This window comes from Diabrotica virgifera, chromosome 2 (assembly GCF_917563875.1).
Source record: "Diabrotica virgifera virgifera chromosome 2, PGI_DIABVI_V3a".
NCBI classification, from domain to species: Eukaryota; Metazoa; Arthropoda; class Insecta; order Coleoptera; family Chrysomelidae; genus Diabrotica; species Diabrotica virgifera.
In genome coordinates this window covers 222,564,473-222,582,437 of record NC_065444.1, presented here as the reverse complement: position 1 = coordinate 222,582,437, position 17,965 = coordinate 222,564,473, and the positions used below count along the sequence as shown (strand labels likewise).

The 17,965-nt window shown below is 31.9% G+C and overlaps 1 protein-coding gene across 3 annotated transcripts in view; it reads right to left on the bottom strand.

Annotated features, from left to right (window-relative positions):
• Positions 1-17,965, bottom strand: part of LOC126880404 (zinc finger protein ZFP2-like) — an 82,774-nt gene that overhangs the window by 53,371 nt on the left and 11,438 nt on the right. For all 3 annotated transcript variants that reach the window (XM_050644240.1, XM_050644241.1, XM_050644242.1), the window contains exons 2-4: positions 10,185-10,310; positions 4,863-4,988; positions 3,192-3,317 (exon numbers count right to left, since the gene is read on the bottom strand). In XM_050644240.1, the coding sequence (XP_050500197.1) occupies positions 3,192-3,317; positions 4,863-4,988; positions 10,185-10,310 (378 nt within the window). The remainder of the gene's footprint in view (positions 1-3,191; positions 3,318-4,862; positions 4,989-10,184; positions 10,311-17,965) is intronic.

Genomic DNA, 17,965 nt, shown 5'->3' with positions numbered 1-17,965 from the left:
CCTATTCCTTAGGTTCGTCGCATTCAAAACAAACCGTAGAGACTATAATTATATGTATCTTGAACTAGAACTTAACATTGACACCTTATCAAGCAGACGGAAAAAGAAGGACATGTACATGTTGTATAATATTATAAATTCAATTCACGACTGCCCTGAGCTCCTGGAGGAAGTAGGTTTACATATTCCCTCCAGAATCACACGTTCAAGATCTACGTTTCATACTCCCATCAGCAGAACTAACTTCACTGCAAATTCTTTCATCTCGAGGGTTTCTAGACAGGCAAATGCTTGCTCCAATTGTGTGGATTTCTTTGCGGATAGTTCGCGATTTTTAAAAACGCTAAAGGATTGCACCCTCTAGTTTTATGTTCTTGAATATTTTAAACTTGTGATTATATATCTTTACCTGTTATTTTTACTTTTTGACTTGCTTTATTGTCGTAGTGTTTATTGTATCTTATTGTATTTTGTTAGTTCTTCATATCTTCTGTAATGTTTTATTGCAATGAGCTTTGCTCGTAAATATATATAAATAAATAAATAAATAAATATTTGACAATTATTTTGTTTAACTTGCGTTAACCAACACTTAATCTTTTTCTTAAAAGCATCTATTTTGCTGTGCAAATTAAATATATCTGTTGTACTACCCCGAAGATGAAGACTTTAATTTAAATCGTTAACGTACGAAAATATGTCGCTCAGATAGGCCAGTTTTGCGACCCATTCTGTAACGGAAAAATAATTCGATAATGAAGATTTTTTTCATTTAGAAATATTTTTACTTCTGTGTGTAATTCAAATAGTTTTGTCAATACTTTGCCCCGAGACAACCATCTTACTTCAGCATGAAGTAATAGTTATTAGTTGTAGTTACAAGTAATGTTCTGCCCCTACTTCTTGGCAAAGTATTGCAAATAATCTTGAATTTAAATCGCTGTTCTTATTAAAATTCACGATTTTTATAAATTCGCAAAAGAACATCATTTAGTCCTGGTGACAAATTTCTCGTTGCTAAATGTTGCACATTGACGATGTATGACAGAATGTGTAATGGTGAGATCTGAGGACGAAACTTCTTGAATTTTTTTAGCAACACCACAGTGCTTTCCTGTCATAAGTATTAGCTGCTCCATCAGTGCACAGGCCAACGAACTTCTTCTGTTGGATGTCACTGTATCAGAGCGCGAAATTCGCGGGGGGTTTGCAAATGCAACATATTTTCTGCGGACCGGCAAAATTTTTCCACGGACCGGCGCCGGTCCATGGACCGGCGGTTGAGAAACACTGCTCTACACCCTACTAAATTATGATAAATGTTTCTGACTACTACCAGAGGTGTTCCACAGGGGACAGTAAATGGTTCACACTTCCCAAATTCTACGCCACTGGTGGCATTGTTATTTTAGAGTAATTTTTCGATTCTCCAATAATCTCTATGTAAATAATATAATCTTCACTCGTAACGATAAAGTCATTAGTTTTCGAGATATTTGAAGTTAAACATGTAACGGCACAGTTATTTTGATTAATGTATTGTGCCGCTTAATTTTTAACTTCAAATATATCGAAAACTAATGATAGTATCGTCAAGAATACATAATATAGGTACTCTTCTTTCTTAACGATAAAATCATTAGGTTTCAAGACATTTGAAGTTTAAAATTAAGCGGCACAATACATTAATCAAAATATCTGTGTCGTTACATGTTTAACTTCAAATATCTTGAAAACTATTGACTTTATCGTTACGAGTGTAGTGTATATTATCTACATAGAGCAGAGGTTCTCAATCTGTGGTACATGTACCACTGGTGGTACATATCATTATTGGCGGTGGTACACAAAACACAGAAAAAATTAAAATAGTAGTACTTAGTAAGTATTGATAATACAATTTAAAAATACAGGTGGTACCAAAAATAATAAAAATAACTGTAGGTGGTACATCACTCAACAGGTTGAGAACCGCTGACATAGAGTATTGGAGACTGAAGAATCGAAAAATTGCGCTAAAAACGAATTCCGCCAATGGCGTAGAATTTGGGCAGGGTCAACCATTCACTGTCCCTCGTTGTACGCCTCTGGTAATAGCCAGAAACGTTTTTTTATCATAATTTAGTAGCATGTATAGTACCTACACTTTTTCCAAGTATGGCAAGGATATGTCGAACAGTTTTAAAATATTGAGCAAAAATAGTTTTTCAATTTTTAAATAAAATACCAGGTAACTCAGTAAGGAGCCATATTTTATTTAAGTGATTTGGGTTAAATCTTAATAATTTGAGGTCTATAACGTATTTCAGACATGTGATTCAGTGTACAGAGAATAGGGCCACTGCAAACTAAATGAAAATTTTGTTGACAACGTTGCCGCTCTCAACGGCAGCGGATGTGAAAGGTAATATTAGGCAGGTACTTGTAGAGGATTATCAGTAGTAATTACACGAGAGCTCTAAAATTATCGATTTGTATCCCGAGTGACACCTTGACATTTTTAATTTCACGACCCGAAGGAGAGTGAAATTATGTCAAAGTGTCACGAGGGCAAAACAAATCGATAATTTTTAAGAGCTCGAGAGTAATTCGGTAAGATTATTTCATGAATAAAACTGTCTTTTTAAATCATTTTAACTAATATTTTATTGATATCTTCGCTGAATATTTGCTAACCTGTTTCTTGGTGTTCTCTGTGACAAGTTGAAAAACATTAATTGCCATTAACGTCACTGAACGTATTTTTGCGTAGCAACGAAGGGCATTTGACGTAATACTTGACGATGGGAAATTATTGAAAAAAATTACCGCTGTAATTTTTATTTTTGTAGCTTTCTATTGATCAGCATCTCTAAGAATGAAATAATCGCTATTAACTGCTGTAAAATACTAAAGGAGGATTTATTTATGATAATTCACAGAATGGCAATCCCGCTTGCAATATACAACCATACTGATTTTAAGATATTGGACATTTTTAATGAATCACCCTGTATAAGTTTAAGTAACATACCTATACCGCGAGGGGTAACCGCAAGGTAACCTCTCGGGTCACGATTTTCGAGGTACGCCCAATACAATTTTACACCTGCCAAAATTTCATACCAAACGATAACAAGTATGTACTTCCAAAAATTTCAAATACTTAGGTACATCAAATGTTTAGTACTGAAAATGAATACTTATATTACCTGAGATATCCTCATTTGGTCGATTCTTTAATTCCCCCAGATCAATGGAGGTGGATACTTGGGCCTCTGTATATCTGACATCATCTTCAACGAAATCTTCCTTAATTTCAGGTTTTATTGCCCGACCTTAAAAAAAATTTCAAATAGATCAAAGTGTTTTCATCACAAAGTGTTAAACCATAGCAAATCATGCTATGGCAGTAAAGCATTGGTCCTGAAACAAACATCCAGAAACAAACTCGACACATTCGAATGGAAAGTACTGAAGAGAACACTAGGACCCATGAGATAAAACAGAATTTTTTAGAATTTGATACAACAACGAGCTTTATCAACTTTATAAGGAAACACCCCTGTGAGACTTCATTAGAATACTTCTCTTCTTCTTTCTCGAAACTCCTTATGCCCCTCAGGGGCGTCGGAGGTTTTATTCATCCTCTATCCATATCTTCCATTTCTTGCGGTCCTTTGCTAACTCTTTCATGTGTTGGTGTGTTTTTCTTTTCCTGTCCAATTTCTATAATCTGGTCGATCCATCTCTTCCTTGGCCTCCCTTTCCTTCTTTTACCATATCTTTTTGATTCCATCACCTGCTTTGGTAGTCTTCCCTGGTCCATTCTGTTAATGTGTCCATAACATTTCAATTTTCTTTTTTTTTTATCTTGGTTATTATCGATTCCTGTTTCAGTCTTTGTCTAATATCTTCATTTCTTATTCTGTCCAATTTCGTTTTTCCTGCTATTTTTCTCAGCTGCTTCATCTCCGCTGCGTTTATTGTACTGTCTATTTTTGCATTGTTTACCCATGCCTCACTTGCATATATTAAAGTTGGTACAGATATTGCATTGTATACCTTCAGTTTTATTTCTTTATCTACTTCTTCCTTTCCAAATATTGTTTTATTTAGTGCATAGTAAATCTTATTTGCTTTTTTCGTCCTGTATGAGATTTCTTGATCTAGCTTTCCATCCTCTGATATTATTACTCCCAGGTATTCAAACGTCGAGACTGTTTCTATTATTTCATTTTTGCACCTAAATATCTTTTGGTTTATTTCTTCCCTTTTCTTTTGGGTTACTATCATGGACTTCGTTTTCTTTACATTTATTTCCATTTTCAAATTTTCTATTTCTTCCACCCAGATATCGATTAATTTTTGCATTTTCTCTTTATTGTCTGCTATTATTACTAGGTCATCTGCATATAGTAATCACTCCATTCTCACTGGTATTAAATTCCTGTACCCTATTGTTGACTGTAATTGCCTTGACCTTCTTTTAGCGCTCTTCATTACTCCCTGCTGAGCCAATATATACAGACCTGAGAAAATATATACAGATCTCTTGATGCCGCTTCCGCTGAGCCAATATATACATTAGAATACAAAGATTGCAGTGGGCCGGACATGTGATAAGAATGGGAGAGGATAGACTACCAAAAAGAACACTGAACGCTAGAATGCAGGGAAAGAGACTGATTGGAAAGCCAAGAAAGCGCTGGGAAGACACAGTAAGCAGCAACGTACAAGCACTTTTAGGATCCTTGTGTAGAGAAGAGCAGCCACAGACAAACAAGGGTGGAGGCAAAAAATAAAGAAGGCCAAGGCTCAATTTGGACTGTAGTGCCGTAGAAGAAGAACTGTTTAGTACTGAAAGTTATTACTTATCTTACCTGAGATATCCTCATCTGGTTCATTCTTTACGTCTATCAGATCAAAGGAGGTGGATACCTGACTCTCTGTAAACATTGGATCACCTTCAACAAAATCTTCCTTAATTTCAGGTTTTACTGTCCTATCTTAAAAAAATTTCAATTACATCAAAGTGTTTAGTACTAACAATTATTAAGCGAAAGTTTTAATTTAATAAAATATAAAATAATATCAAAATACAACTTTATTGGGATCATTTTTCTGGTAACACCTTCGTGGTTTCCAAAATTTGCTAGCCAAATAAATGCCACAGCAAAGAAGGATGAGGGAAATTTAATAATTGCATTTCACTTCTCGCCTGTTCAGCGCGGAAAAATTCCAACGAAAAATGGTCCCCCATACTCATTTAGGAGTAAAACTAATAGAAATAAAAATAAATAATTATTTCGTTACCAAACGACACCAAAAGCCGTCTTCTTTGCTCTGGCATTCGTTTGACTTACAAATTTTAGAAGCTACGAAGGTGTTACCAAAAAAATGGTCCCAATAGAGTTTTATTTTGATATTATTTTATATTTTACTAAATTAAAACTTTCGCTTGCTTTTAGAAGATGTCGCTACGATGCCCATGGTACATTATTTTGTTGGAATTCGATACTAACAGCCCGATATGCTTTATTTGGTTCAGAGAAAGTCATATATACATACATTCTCTGAAGATAACCTAAGAAGGTTTAAAACTACACTCACCGGCACAAAATTCGGCCACCCAAAATTTTTGATTGAATTTGACAATTTTTAACTTTATCATTTGTAATCCGATTTTCAAGATTCTTGCATCAGTTTATAGGTACATGTTTTGGTGTCGTTTGTTATTATTTCGGTAACAAAAATTTTTTGCTTAGATGTAATTATACGGGAGGTGAATGGAAGCGTTGTATTTTCTCCTAACTTTAAAAAATTCTGTGGAAAAATTGGAAGGCTGATTTTGTTGCATACTCCTTTTGTATTATCCTGGAGATATTCCTAAGATTTCGCATTTTGAATTATCCGAATATCTCTTTTCTTGTAAGAGCTGTACAATTTTTTGTAAATAAAAACACTGATTGACTCACAAACATAAATATCTTAGAGGTTGGATTGATAAGATTACAATGGCATGCGTGCAGCCCAGATCTCAATTCTATTGAGCATTTATGGGATGAATTAAAATAGCTATTCGCCGTCTCCTAGGCCTCCAGAAAATTTGGTACAATTATGGCCCTGGTGGAGGAATATCAGGCAATATCCCCAGGCAAGGATAGCACATCTTTATTCGATGCTAAACAGATTGCGAGCAGTCGTTGCTGCGAGAGGTGGACATACCTGCTATTGAATTGTTTTGTTGTTAATTTTGTTTTGTGTTGTTAATTTTAGTGCATTTGATATTTTTAATTAAGTAAACATTCAAAGCAGTGTTTTTACTTACAGCTTTTAAAAGAAAAGAGATATTCGGATGATTCAAAAAACAAAATCTTAGGGATACCTCCAGGATAATACAAAAGGAATATGTAACAAAATCAACACTCCAAGTTTTCAGTAGTAATTGCACAAGAGCTCTAAAATTATCGAATTTTTCCTGAGTGACACTTTGACAGTTTTAATTTCACGACCCTAAGGGGAGTGAAATTATGTCAAAGTGTCACGAGGCCAAAAATTCGATAATAATTTTAGAGATCGAGTGCAATTTGCTGCGATTATTTCATGAATAAAACTGTTCAAAACCAACATTTTATTGTAATTTATTTATGTAAGTACAAATTAGTACAATTAAACACACAGTTGTTATAAATATTTGATGGTTGAAAGTCATCACTTTTATAATTTTTAAAACATTAATTGTCATTAATGTGACTGAATGTATTTTTTCGTAGCAACGAAGGGCATCTGACATAATATACTTGACGACGGGATATTATCAAAAATTATCAGTTTAATTTTTATTTCTGTAGCTTTTTATTGGTCAGAATCTCCTATGAATGAAATAATCAGTAGTAATTGCACAAGAGCTCTAAAATTATTGAATTTTTCCCGAGTGACACTTTGACAGTTTTAATTTCACGAGCCGAAGGCGAGTGCAATTTGTTGCCATTATTTCATGAATAGAACTGTTCAAAACCAAAATTTTATTGTAATTTATTTATGTAAGTACAAATTAGTAGGTACAATTAAACACACAGTTGTTATAAATATTTTACGGTTGAAAGTCATCACTTTTATAATTTTTAAAACATTAATTGTCATTAATGTCACTGAATGTATTTTTTCATAGCAACGAAGGGCATCTGACGTAATATACTTGACGACGGAAAATTATCAAAAATTATCAGTCTAATTTAGATTTCTGTAGCTTTCTATTGGTCAGAATCTCCTATGAATGAAATAATCCACAGAATTTTTTAAAGTTAGGAGAAAATACAATGCTTCCATTTACTCCCGTATAATGCCATCCATCTAAGCCAAAAATGTTTGTTACCGGAATAATAACAAACGACATGAAAACATATACCGGGTGTCCCAATAAGAATGACTCTCGGCCATATCTCAGGAACCGTTTATAGTACAACTTTGAGAAAAAATATTTATAACAAAAGTTGCCTCCGGAAAAACCTGGAAATTATTTTCATAATTGTAGGTCCACCGCTAGAGAGCGTAATTGAATATCAAAAATTAAAAAATGAAAGGGCACTGGAAATCCAATCATCGTATTCTTCATAAAATTCTGCGCATATTTTATTTCACAAGTTTAAGTCTACCTTTGCAAATAAGAGGTGGGGGTGAGTGGGAACTTTCTTATGAAAAAATGGCTGTAAGTCCGATTCTGCTAAATCGAATTTTGCATACTTGGTTTTGTTGAAAGCAGCTCTTTTTCGTCAATGTAAGAGTCTTATTTTTGAAATAGCCTAATAAGTAATAGCCAGCTAGTAAGCGTTATTTAATTATGTTCGGAAATCTAGTTTTGTTTGAAGAATATTAAATGTAAGTATGCATTTTTAATCCTGTATTACAAAATTAGACCAAATTAGCAACATAATACCGAAAACCGCATGTCGATACCTTTTTTCTATCTCGATATATCTTAAGAAACGTGTAAATTTTAAACAACTGTTAATGTCACCGATAAATGAAGTTAAGGAAAAGTAGTGTGCTATGGAAAAAAACAAAGAAACATTTTCCAGATGTAAACGTATATAATTAATTAAAACAACAATAAGACAAACAACACCATAAAATATAACAAAGAAATAAAAGCAACTACTTACTTACTGACGACCTAAATGTTCAAATTGTAACCTATCATTTTCGATTTATCATCATTTACTCTTTCAAGAGTAGATTGAACAGCAGTCTCAATTTCTGCTTTCGCAATGCTTTGAATGGCGTTTCGTATTCTCTAACTCTAGATTCTAGATCATGTTTCTTGAATAGTGCCTAGCGGCAAAAACAAGGTCTTTAATCTGTCCCCATAAATAAAAGTCTAAAACAGTTAAATCTGTTGCTGTTCAATCTACTCTTAAAAGAGTAAATGCCTGCATCGAAAATGATGGGCAACAATTTGAACATTTAGGCAGTCACTAAGACTAAGTAAGTAGTTGCTTTTATTTCTTTGTTATATTTTATAGTGTTGTTTGTCTTATTGTTGTTTTAATTAATTATATACGTTCACATCTGGAAAATGTTTCTTTGTTTTTTCAATAGCACACTACTTTTTCTTAAGTTCATTTACCGGTGACATTAACAGTTGTTTAAAATTTACACGTTTCTTAATAGCCACTTTACACGATGCAACTAATTGCGCAATTAATTGCACAATTTCTTGCAGCAATAGAAATTGCATCGTGTCATACGCGAATTGCACAGAAAAGCTGCAACTTCTTGCAGCAATTTCTTGCTGCAAGAAGTTGCAGCTAAATAGAACATGTCCTATTTTTCATGCAATTTTTCTGCAATTTGGTTATATTTTTAGTAACTTTTAAGGCTACACTGTTTGTTTTGACATTCTGTCATCCTAAATTTCAAACTAAACAATTTTTGACAAAACTAGAGGAACTTTTTACCAATTTCACGCTTCACAGATAACATTATTCTGGTGGATAATTTTAATTGTGCAACATAGGGATTAAAGAAACTATATTCTATTTTTATTTCTTTTGTATTTAACAACTTGTTTCCTTTTGTAAATGAATAATGTATTATAGGTATACTTGCATTAGGTATTAATTGATTTTATTATACATAATACATATTATAATTTTCTCAAATTATAATCTAACATTTTTAATCTAATATATCTGATAACTCGACTCAAAAAATTACATTTTTAATTTATAAAAACAACATAACCTAAAATTTATGGTATGTCAAAGTTTGTGTCCATTTCATGTCAGTTTATGCAATTACTTGCACCGTGTAATCACTTTATTGCAGAAAGCTAGTTGCAACTTATTGCAGAAGTTCTTGCTGCAATAACGTGTGCAATAAATTTCGCAATTACTTGCATCGTGTAAAGTGGCTATAAGATATCTCGAGATAGAAAAAAGGTATCGACATGCGGTTTTCGGTAATATGTTGCTAATTTGGTCTAATCTTGTAATACAGGATTAAAAATCCATATTTGTATTTAATATTTTCCAAAGAAAACTAGATTTCTGAAAATAATTAAATAACGCCTCCTAGCTTGCATATTACTTATAAGGCTATTTCAACAAGACCAAGAATGTAAAATTCGATTTAGCAGAACCGGACTTACAGCCATTTTTTCATAAGAAGGTTCCCACTCACCCCCACCTATTATTTGCAAAGGTATACTTAAACTTGTGAAACCAAATATGCGCAGAATTTTATGGAGAATACGATGATTGGATTTCCAGTACCCTTTCATTAGGTAAATTTTGTAAAATTTAGATTTTTTTAATTTTTGATATTCAATTACGCCCTCTAGCGGTGGACCTACAATTATGGAAATAATTTCCAGGCTTTTCCCGAGGCAACTTTTGCTATAAATTTTTTTTCTCAAAGTTGTACTATAAACGGTTTCTGAGATATGGCCGAGAGCCATTCTTATTGGGACACCCGGTACATACCTACAAACTGAAGCAAGAATCTTGAAAATCGGAGTACAAATAATAAAGTTATAAATTGTCAAACTTAATCAAAAATTTTTGGTGGAAGAATTTTGTGCCGGTTAGTGTAGTTAGAGTGTTTATGACGCTCTCTGAATATACTGAAATATAAGACGGCTTTTGGTGTCGTTTTGCAATAAAATAATTATTTATTTTTATGAAAATTATTACTTATCTTACCTGAGATATACCCATCTGGTTCATTCTTTAAGTCTCTGAGATCAAGGGAGGTGGATACCTGACCCTCTGTATGCATTGGATCATCTTCAACAAAATCTTCCTTAATTTCAGCTTTTACTGCCCTAGCTAATAAAAAATAAGAATTGAATTTCATTGCTTGGTACAGTATACTCTCTCTATAACGAACATGGGCATTACAAGGTTTCGCTTATAACAAGGTACATTAGGTGTCCTATGAAATTCCTATTGAACTATAACCCTCTTTACTGGTACCAAGTCTCTTAATCAACTTTATTGGTAAATTTTTCATGCATATTGAACTAATGGTATGTCGCAAGAATTAGCGTCGTAAATTTTTACCAGTGAGAACGTGGTGCTCAAATCATTTGATCTTCGCTCGAAAACCGACAATCAATGGAACGTGTGCGTTATGTTCGTCGAAAATTCTTGCGTCCGATTTATGCGACGAACACGTCCACACTAGCACAATTTACCTCGAGCACGCAGGGCCTATTTTACCCCTAGGCCCGTGAGGCACGTGCCTCAGGCGCGCATTTTAATGGGGGCCTGGAAAAAAAAATTTTTTATTGCAATAATAAAATAAAATTTTCAAAATTCTTTCATTTTACGAACAGGAAATGATAAATGATAACTCCACTGTTGATTTTCAAGCGACTTCACCTGTCACAAGTACATCTCTGTCATCTCCTATTCGCGGTGTGCAAGTACTTGGAAGCGATACGAGAAACGATCGTGCGAGAATAGCGGAGAAATATTGCAACTTTCTTAAATAATTCATATTGTCAAATTGACGTACATTACATACCTACTGTCGTTAAAGAAGAAAAATTATATATTGCTCCACAATATTGATATGATATGCAATTATTATAAGTATAAAGGTAAATTTAATTAATTGTATTTTGCTTGTAGTACTGAATTTTAATAACTAATTTTATTTACTACATACAATAGTTTACGTTTTATTAACATAACATGAATCTTATTTTTTCTTCTTTTTATATTTTTGGACTATGGCCTTGACAATTATCCAGTAACCAGGACTAATATAATTGTCCAATATAATTAAAAGTGGGAATAAAGTTGCAGAGCGTAGAAACCAGGTGTCGCTTTACCGAACTTGCACGGTCCCAATAGAAAACAATAATGTCAATAACTCTTTTCCTAGCGATACAGGGGATTGACCAAATCATTTAAATCTGGAATTTCAATAATAATTTATAAATAATCGGCCGACTGAATATATTGATAAAATTAGTGAATGAGCTATACAACTGGATAATATCAAAAGGAAACATTTGTAAAGTGCGATTTTATATAAAATGAAAGCTAATGGGGAAAAATTTCTTTGCGAGTGGTTAGCGTACAGTCCTAAATGTAGCAGTGTTTTTTGTTACGTTTCTAAATTGATTTCCACGAAAATGATTGTTCTTCTAAATTTCGATGGGTATATTGACTGGAAAAATATCAATTTGACAGTTATTCAACATGAGCGATCTCCTGAACATATTTCATCAATTGGTACAGGATTATTGGTTCCTATCAATTGGTTACAGCAGGACAAATTGTAACATTATTGGAAAACAGTTATTTAGAAGAAAAGGAACATTGGATAAACATTCTTCAACAAATAATAGCAACCATTAAATGTTTGTCCATTCAAAAATTATTTATAAAAAAAGGAAATGACATTTATACAGTGTGTTGCATTTAAGATAAAGACAGCCCTATATTTTGGCTATCAAAACAAATACACATTTGAAGTTTTGCACAGTCATACAGATTGAATGTTCACATTTTTTAAGATACTCAGCTGAAATTAAAATTTTAAACGCAGCCTACTACTAGTACTGCTACTCCACAAACATAATAAATTTTCGATATATTGCTTCCCGTTAGAGATATCGGAAAAAGTTATTTCGAAAAGCTGTTCCAAATATTATTTTAACCCCACACACCAAATTTCATGACACAATTCGCACTTTTAGTTTTTTCAATATTTGTAGTCAGTGCCCTAAAACTTAAAATTGGCTGGCCGGAGAATCATTTCTCTACTAAAAGTGCGAAAACTAATAGTGCGAATTTTTTCATGCAATTTGGTATGTGGGGTTAGAATAATATTTGGATATAACTTTCCGATATCTCTAACGCGAAGTAAAATATAGAAAATTTACCCTCTTTGTGGATTCGCAGTAGGCAGCGATTAAAATTTAAATTTCAGTTGAGTAGGTAGATATCTTTAAAAAATGTAAACCTTCAACCTGTATGCTGTATGACTGTGCAAAACTTCAAATCTGTATTTATTTTGAGAGCCGAAATTAGAGCTGTCTTAATCTTAAATGCGAGACACTGTATTTAAACAATGTTTAATTGTTTAAAAATAAATTTTATTTATTGTTAATAAAAATTTTAATTTCTGGTGCAACTATATTTCTATTACATAATTGAACCATTTAAAAGAGTTATTATTATTATTATTAAATCATATCTACTGTGTGTCCCACCTTGACTTTACAGTACAGGTTCTTATGACTAACAGTGATGCCAAATTTTATCAGAAACAGGTTTTAAGCAAATATACTTTTTTCTATAGGATAACTTAGGAATTAATAATATTGACATTTTGTGGCTGTCAAGGGTTCCAAAAAAATTTTTTTTTTCGAAAAATAACTGAATTAACTAACAATTAAGGCTATGGGTACATAATTCGCAAATATTTTACGTGTATCCCTACTTTTTCTGTCTTTACACGGCAAATTACGTGTAGTAAAATTCACACTGGTGTGGATATGTAAACATTACTAGAATGTCATTCTACTTGAAAATGTCATAATTAATTTAAAGAGATGGCTTTTGAATGTTCTTGGATAACTGTTATTTTTATAATTGCAAATTATTAATTCAGTTAATAAATGTGATAATTTTTTCACTAACTATGTTTTCAGTGATTGTAATAATTTATTTGTACAACAAAAACTAATAATCAATCGAGAAAAGAGGAAAAGTGTTAAAGTGATTTTTTAATAATATGTTGTTATTTTGGAACGCTTACAATTTTGAACATATCTAACAACAAAATACTTGGATCACAGGATATATTATCTGATGTATTCTCTGCTTGGATCTTTCACAAATAATACACAATAAATAACTTTTTATTAAGTTCACGTCTTAAATCAATTATTTATCAAATACACTATATATCAATAATATTTAATCAATTTCTCAAAATATTCCCGATGCAATGTCAAATATTTAAAATTGTCACTGATTGTCAGTGTCTGACTGACAATATATGCTGACAATATTATATTCGGTTGAGTGCGTTGTAAGACAAAGACAGATTTGGAAAATATTACCACGGCATTGTGTTCATTTTTTTCAAATCCTGAAAAAACCAATAAATATTTTTGAAAAATTTAAACGCAGAATGAAAGACTAAATTATTACCGAGGGCCGAAAGTCCCTTAGAATAAATAAAAAGTTTATTTTGAATGAGATATTTGAATTTAAAAATCACACTAAATTTTCTCTTAGTTTTTTCACCCCTGTAACTTATTAAAATAAACATTGTAGAAGTTCTCAGGGACTTTCGGCCCTCGCTAATAACGTAATCTTTCATTCTGCGTTTAAATTTTTCCAAAATACTTATTAGTTTTCTCAGGATTTGAAAAAAATGAATCCCCATTTGAATAGCATTGCAGCCGAAAATACGTTCCGATCCTCTTAATGAACTTCAACGAATCAAATGAACTAACTAAAATTAATTTTAATTTTAAAATTTATACTAAATAATAAGGGTGTAAACACATTAAAATGACATTAATTTCAGGTTGGAAATCAGTCATTAATAATAAGAATAAACTGCAATTAGGATCCAAATTTTCCAAATAAGCAATCAGTTACTCAATACAATGTTATCAGTAATAATTATAAGTTTATTTGATATTCTTTGTTGTAATTTAATTTAGGTGAACTGACAATCTATTTTATATTTTTCTTGACATTACTTCACAACTGTCTATACTGTCAATACATAAATTAACAACCATAGAACAACATCCACTTTTAATGTTGGATATTCTAACATTCTTAACCAAAAAAAGTTATTACGCATATCGATTATAAAATTATTGCTGATTACTTTTCGAAAATGACTATCACTTACAAAAAACAATGAAAAATATTGTTTTACTACAATGCTTTTGACTGTAACGGGTTAGTTTTAATTTTACATTTTTAGGGCCCTACATTTTTAGGACCCCGGTAATGTTCGATTGAAAATTCTTTTTAAGAAAATCGGCATCGCCCCGCTAAAAATTCCCATAAGGATTGCATTGCCATATGTTCGTGTACTGTAAAGTCAAGGTGGAACAGACATTAGGGGCCCAAAATACAGTGCCTCGGGCCTGATTTGTAGTAAAATAGGCTCTGCGAGCACGCTAATATTTGGGGAAAAAGCTGACTCAACGCAAATTTTTACCAGTGAAGATGCTGCATAACGATGCATATTGGGTTATAATGAGGGAAAATGAAATCGAAGAATGTGTTTCTTTACCTGGTTTTAGGTGAAGGCTATAAATAAATACCCCAGGTGCCTGTATGCAGAAATGCCTAAAATCTATGTGCTTATCGAGGCCAGTGATGTAATAAACTCCACCGCCTGTCAACTTCTTCCTCTTCATCCACCTACTCTTTTTCAAAAGCGCCATTGAAACAATATTAATTTAGCATCTTATAATGCTCGGAATGGCTTCACTGTAACACTGTAGGAAGCTAATGTCTTAGAAAACAACATATTCATATGAATGCACAATATTATTTTTGTCTGATATAACGAGAAAGTTAACACTAATAAAACTAAGTATATACAGGGTGGAGCATTAGTATGACAAAGTCTAATTACTCGTTTGTCGTAAGAGATACGAAAAAAGTTATTTAGCTAAAAGTTGTGGCACTGATAGGACCATTATTTAAAAATATTTTCAAATATACAGGGGCGTGCGTATTGACAGGGTGACACAAACTTATGTTTTTTTTAATGGAACACCTTGTATATTTTTACATTTTTGGATTCTTCTCAATGTTTCCATTCTTAAAATATATAGTTTTGAAATAATATACGAGGTAGTTTAAAAATAATTATGTACGTTTTTTTGTTAATTTCGTAGCAACATTTACACCCTGTAGAATTATAGTGATTTGACATCAAATTTTTATTTTATGTTTAAACGATTTTTAATATAGTCTGCTATTGTTAAACATTAACAGCATAGCGAAATGTTAAATTTTAGTATACAGGGTTGGTCGAAACTCAGAATGAGTATTTTCTTAGTTTTCTTAAATGGAACACCCTGTATTTTAGTATTGTAATGAAATGATATTTTATGATACTTTTTTATTTCTTAAGCATTTCCTATACCTAAGTGCTTTAATTTGTAAGTTATTCCTGATTCTTTAAGCCAAAAAAAATTAAGTGAAATTTTATTAGATGGCCGTGAAAATATTCAATCAAAAATAATTTTTCGAAAAAAAAATACATCATAATCTAGCCTGATCCTTAATTTATTAATATTGGATGAGATATCCAAATAAATTCGTAGTTAAGATTGTTGGTGCGCAAAATATTAATCTACCTTGTCGGCTATGACACTAAATTTCCTTAAAAATTTGACATTATACTATTTTTATACATAGTTCCAGTTGCTTTGTTGCCATTACTAATATGAATTTTCTAATGAGGAACTGATTAATAAGATTTTTGTGCTAATGGAGTATAACAAAAATGTGCTACTAGCAATAAGAATTTTTCATCAGTAATTCCCTGATAGACAACAACTAAGAAAAACGTTTAAAAATATACTAGAACGGTTTCAACGGACTGGACACTTAGATTATGATAAATCTGATCGAACAAAAACTATTGTAAGTGAAGAAAACAGGACTTAAATGTAATCCTTAGTGTCACTGAGGATCTGCATATTAGTACAACCGTTCTTACAATCTAAGTATCTAGTCTGTTGAAACCGTTTTAGTACACTTTAAAAAGTTTCTCTTTTTAGTTGTCGTCTATCATGGAATTGCTGATGATAAATTTTTATATCAAGTAGCTCATTTTTGTTATACTCTCCTAGCACAAAGCCATTTTAATCAGTTCCTCATTAGAAAAATTAATATTAGTAATGGTAAGAAATCAACTGGAACTAGGTATATAAATAGTATAATATCAAATTTTAACGCAAATTTTGTGTCATGTCATAGGCAACTAGGGAGAATTTTGTATGATTGATTAATATTTTAAGCACCAACAACCTTAACTACGAATGTATTTGGATATCTCATCCAATATTAATAAATTAAGGATCAGGCTAGATTATTATGTATTTTTTTTTCGAAAAATTATTTTTGATTGGATATTTTCACGGTCACGTAATAAAATTTCACGTAATTTTTGTTGCAATTCATGTTTGGCTTAAAGAATCACGAATAACTTACAAATTAAAGCACTTAGGTATAGGTAATGCTTAAGAAATAAATAAGTGCCATAAAATATCATTTCATTACCATACAATACGGGTGTTCCATTTAAGAAATCTCAGAAAATACTCATTCCGAGTTTCGACCCACCCTGTATACTAAAATTAAACATTTCGCTATACTGTTAGTGACTAACAGTAGTAGACTATATTAAAAATCGTTTGAATATAAATAGAAAATTTGATGTCAAATCACTACAATTCTACAGGGTGTAGATGTGGCTACGAAATTAACAAAAGAACGTAATTAACTTTTAAACTACGTTGTATAATATTACAAAACCATATATGTATTTTAAGAAAGGAAACATTGAGGAGATAGCAAAAATGTAAAAATATACAGGGTGTTCCATTTAAAAAACATAAGTTTGTGTCACCCTGTCAATACGCACGCCCCTGTATATTTGAAAATATTTTTAAATTATGGTACTATGTGTGCCCCAACTTTTACCTAAATAACTTTTTTTCGTATCTCTTACGACAAATGAGTAATTGGACTTTGTCACACTAATGCCCCACCCTGTATGAAGGTCACAAATAATAATAGAGTAGCAGAACATAATGGAACATATACATTCGAAGGAATAAGAGAGTTGGTATATCTAGGCTCACAAATCAACCAAAGTAATACAGTAACTGCATAAATTAACAGACATATATACAGTATTTCTCATGATCATCTTTCAGTGCGTCACAGTTTTTCGATTTCTTTCTAACGCATTAAATTGTATGTGACAGAAAAAAAGGCACGTCGGAGATTACATTTCGTCGGTGACATTTTTATAACATTTATTCTAGTTATGGTCATAAGTCCTCACTTATGCGTCAGAAACGTGGACGATAAAAAAAAGTGATAAAGAACGGTTAGGCTGTTTTGAATGTAAAATCCTAAGACATATCTATAAAGGTGTGCAGGAAAACGGAATATCCCTTACTCTCCCGAACGTAAATGATTTTAAATATTGAGTTAAAATTTTAGGATAATGTTAGTTTATACCTTAATAAGAAGTCAAATTTTTTGCATAATTTTCAAAGTGACATTTGACAGGATTCAAGGACTAGCACAATTGTGTCATACAGTAGCACACAGATAACTAGCACAATTGTGATAATGAAACCAATTTGAGAAAAATGAAACCAAATTTATTGAATAAAGTTATTTGCAATGAAATTGAACAAAACAGTTTTGTTTGTTACTTAAACAAAGATAAACATCACACTTAC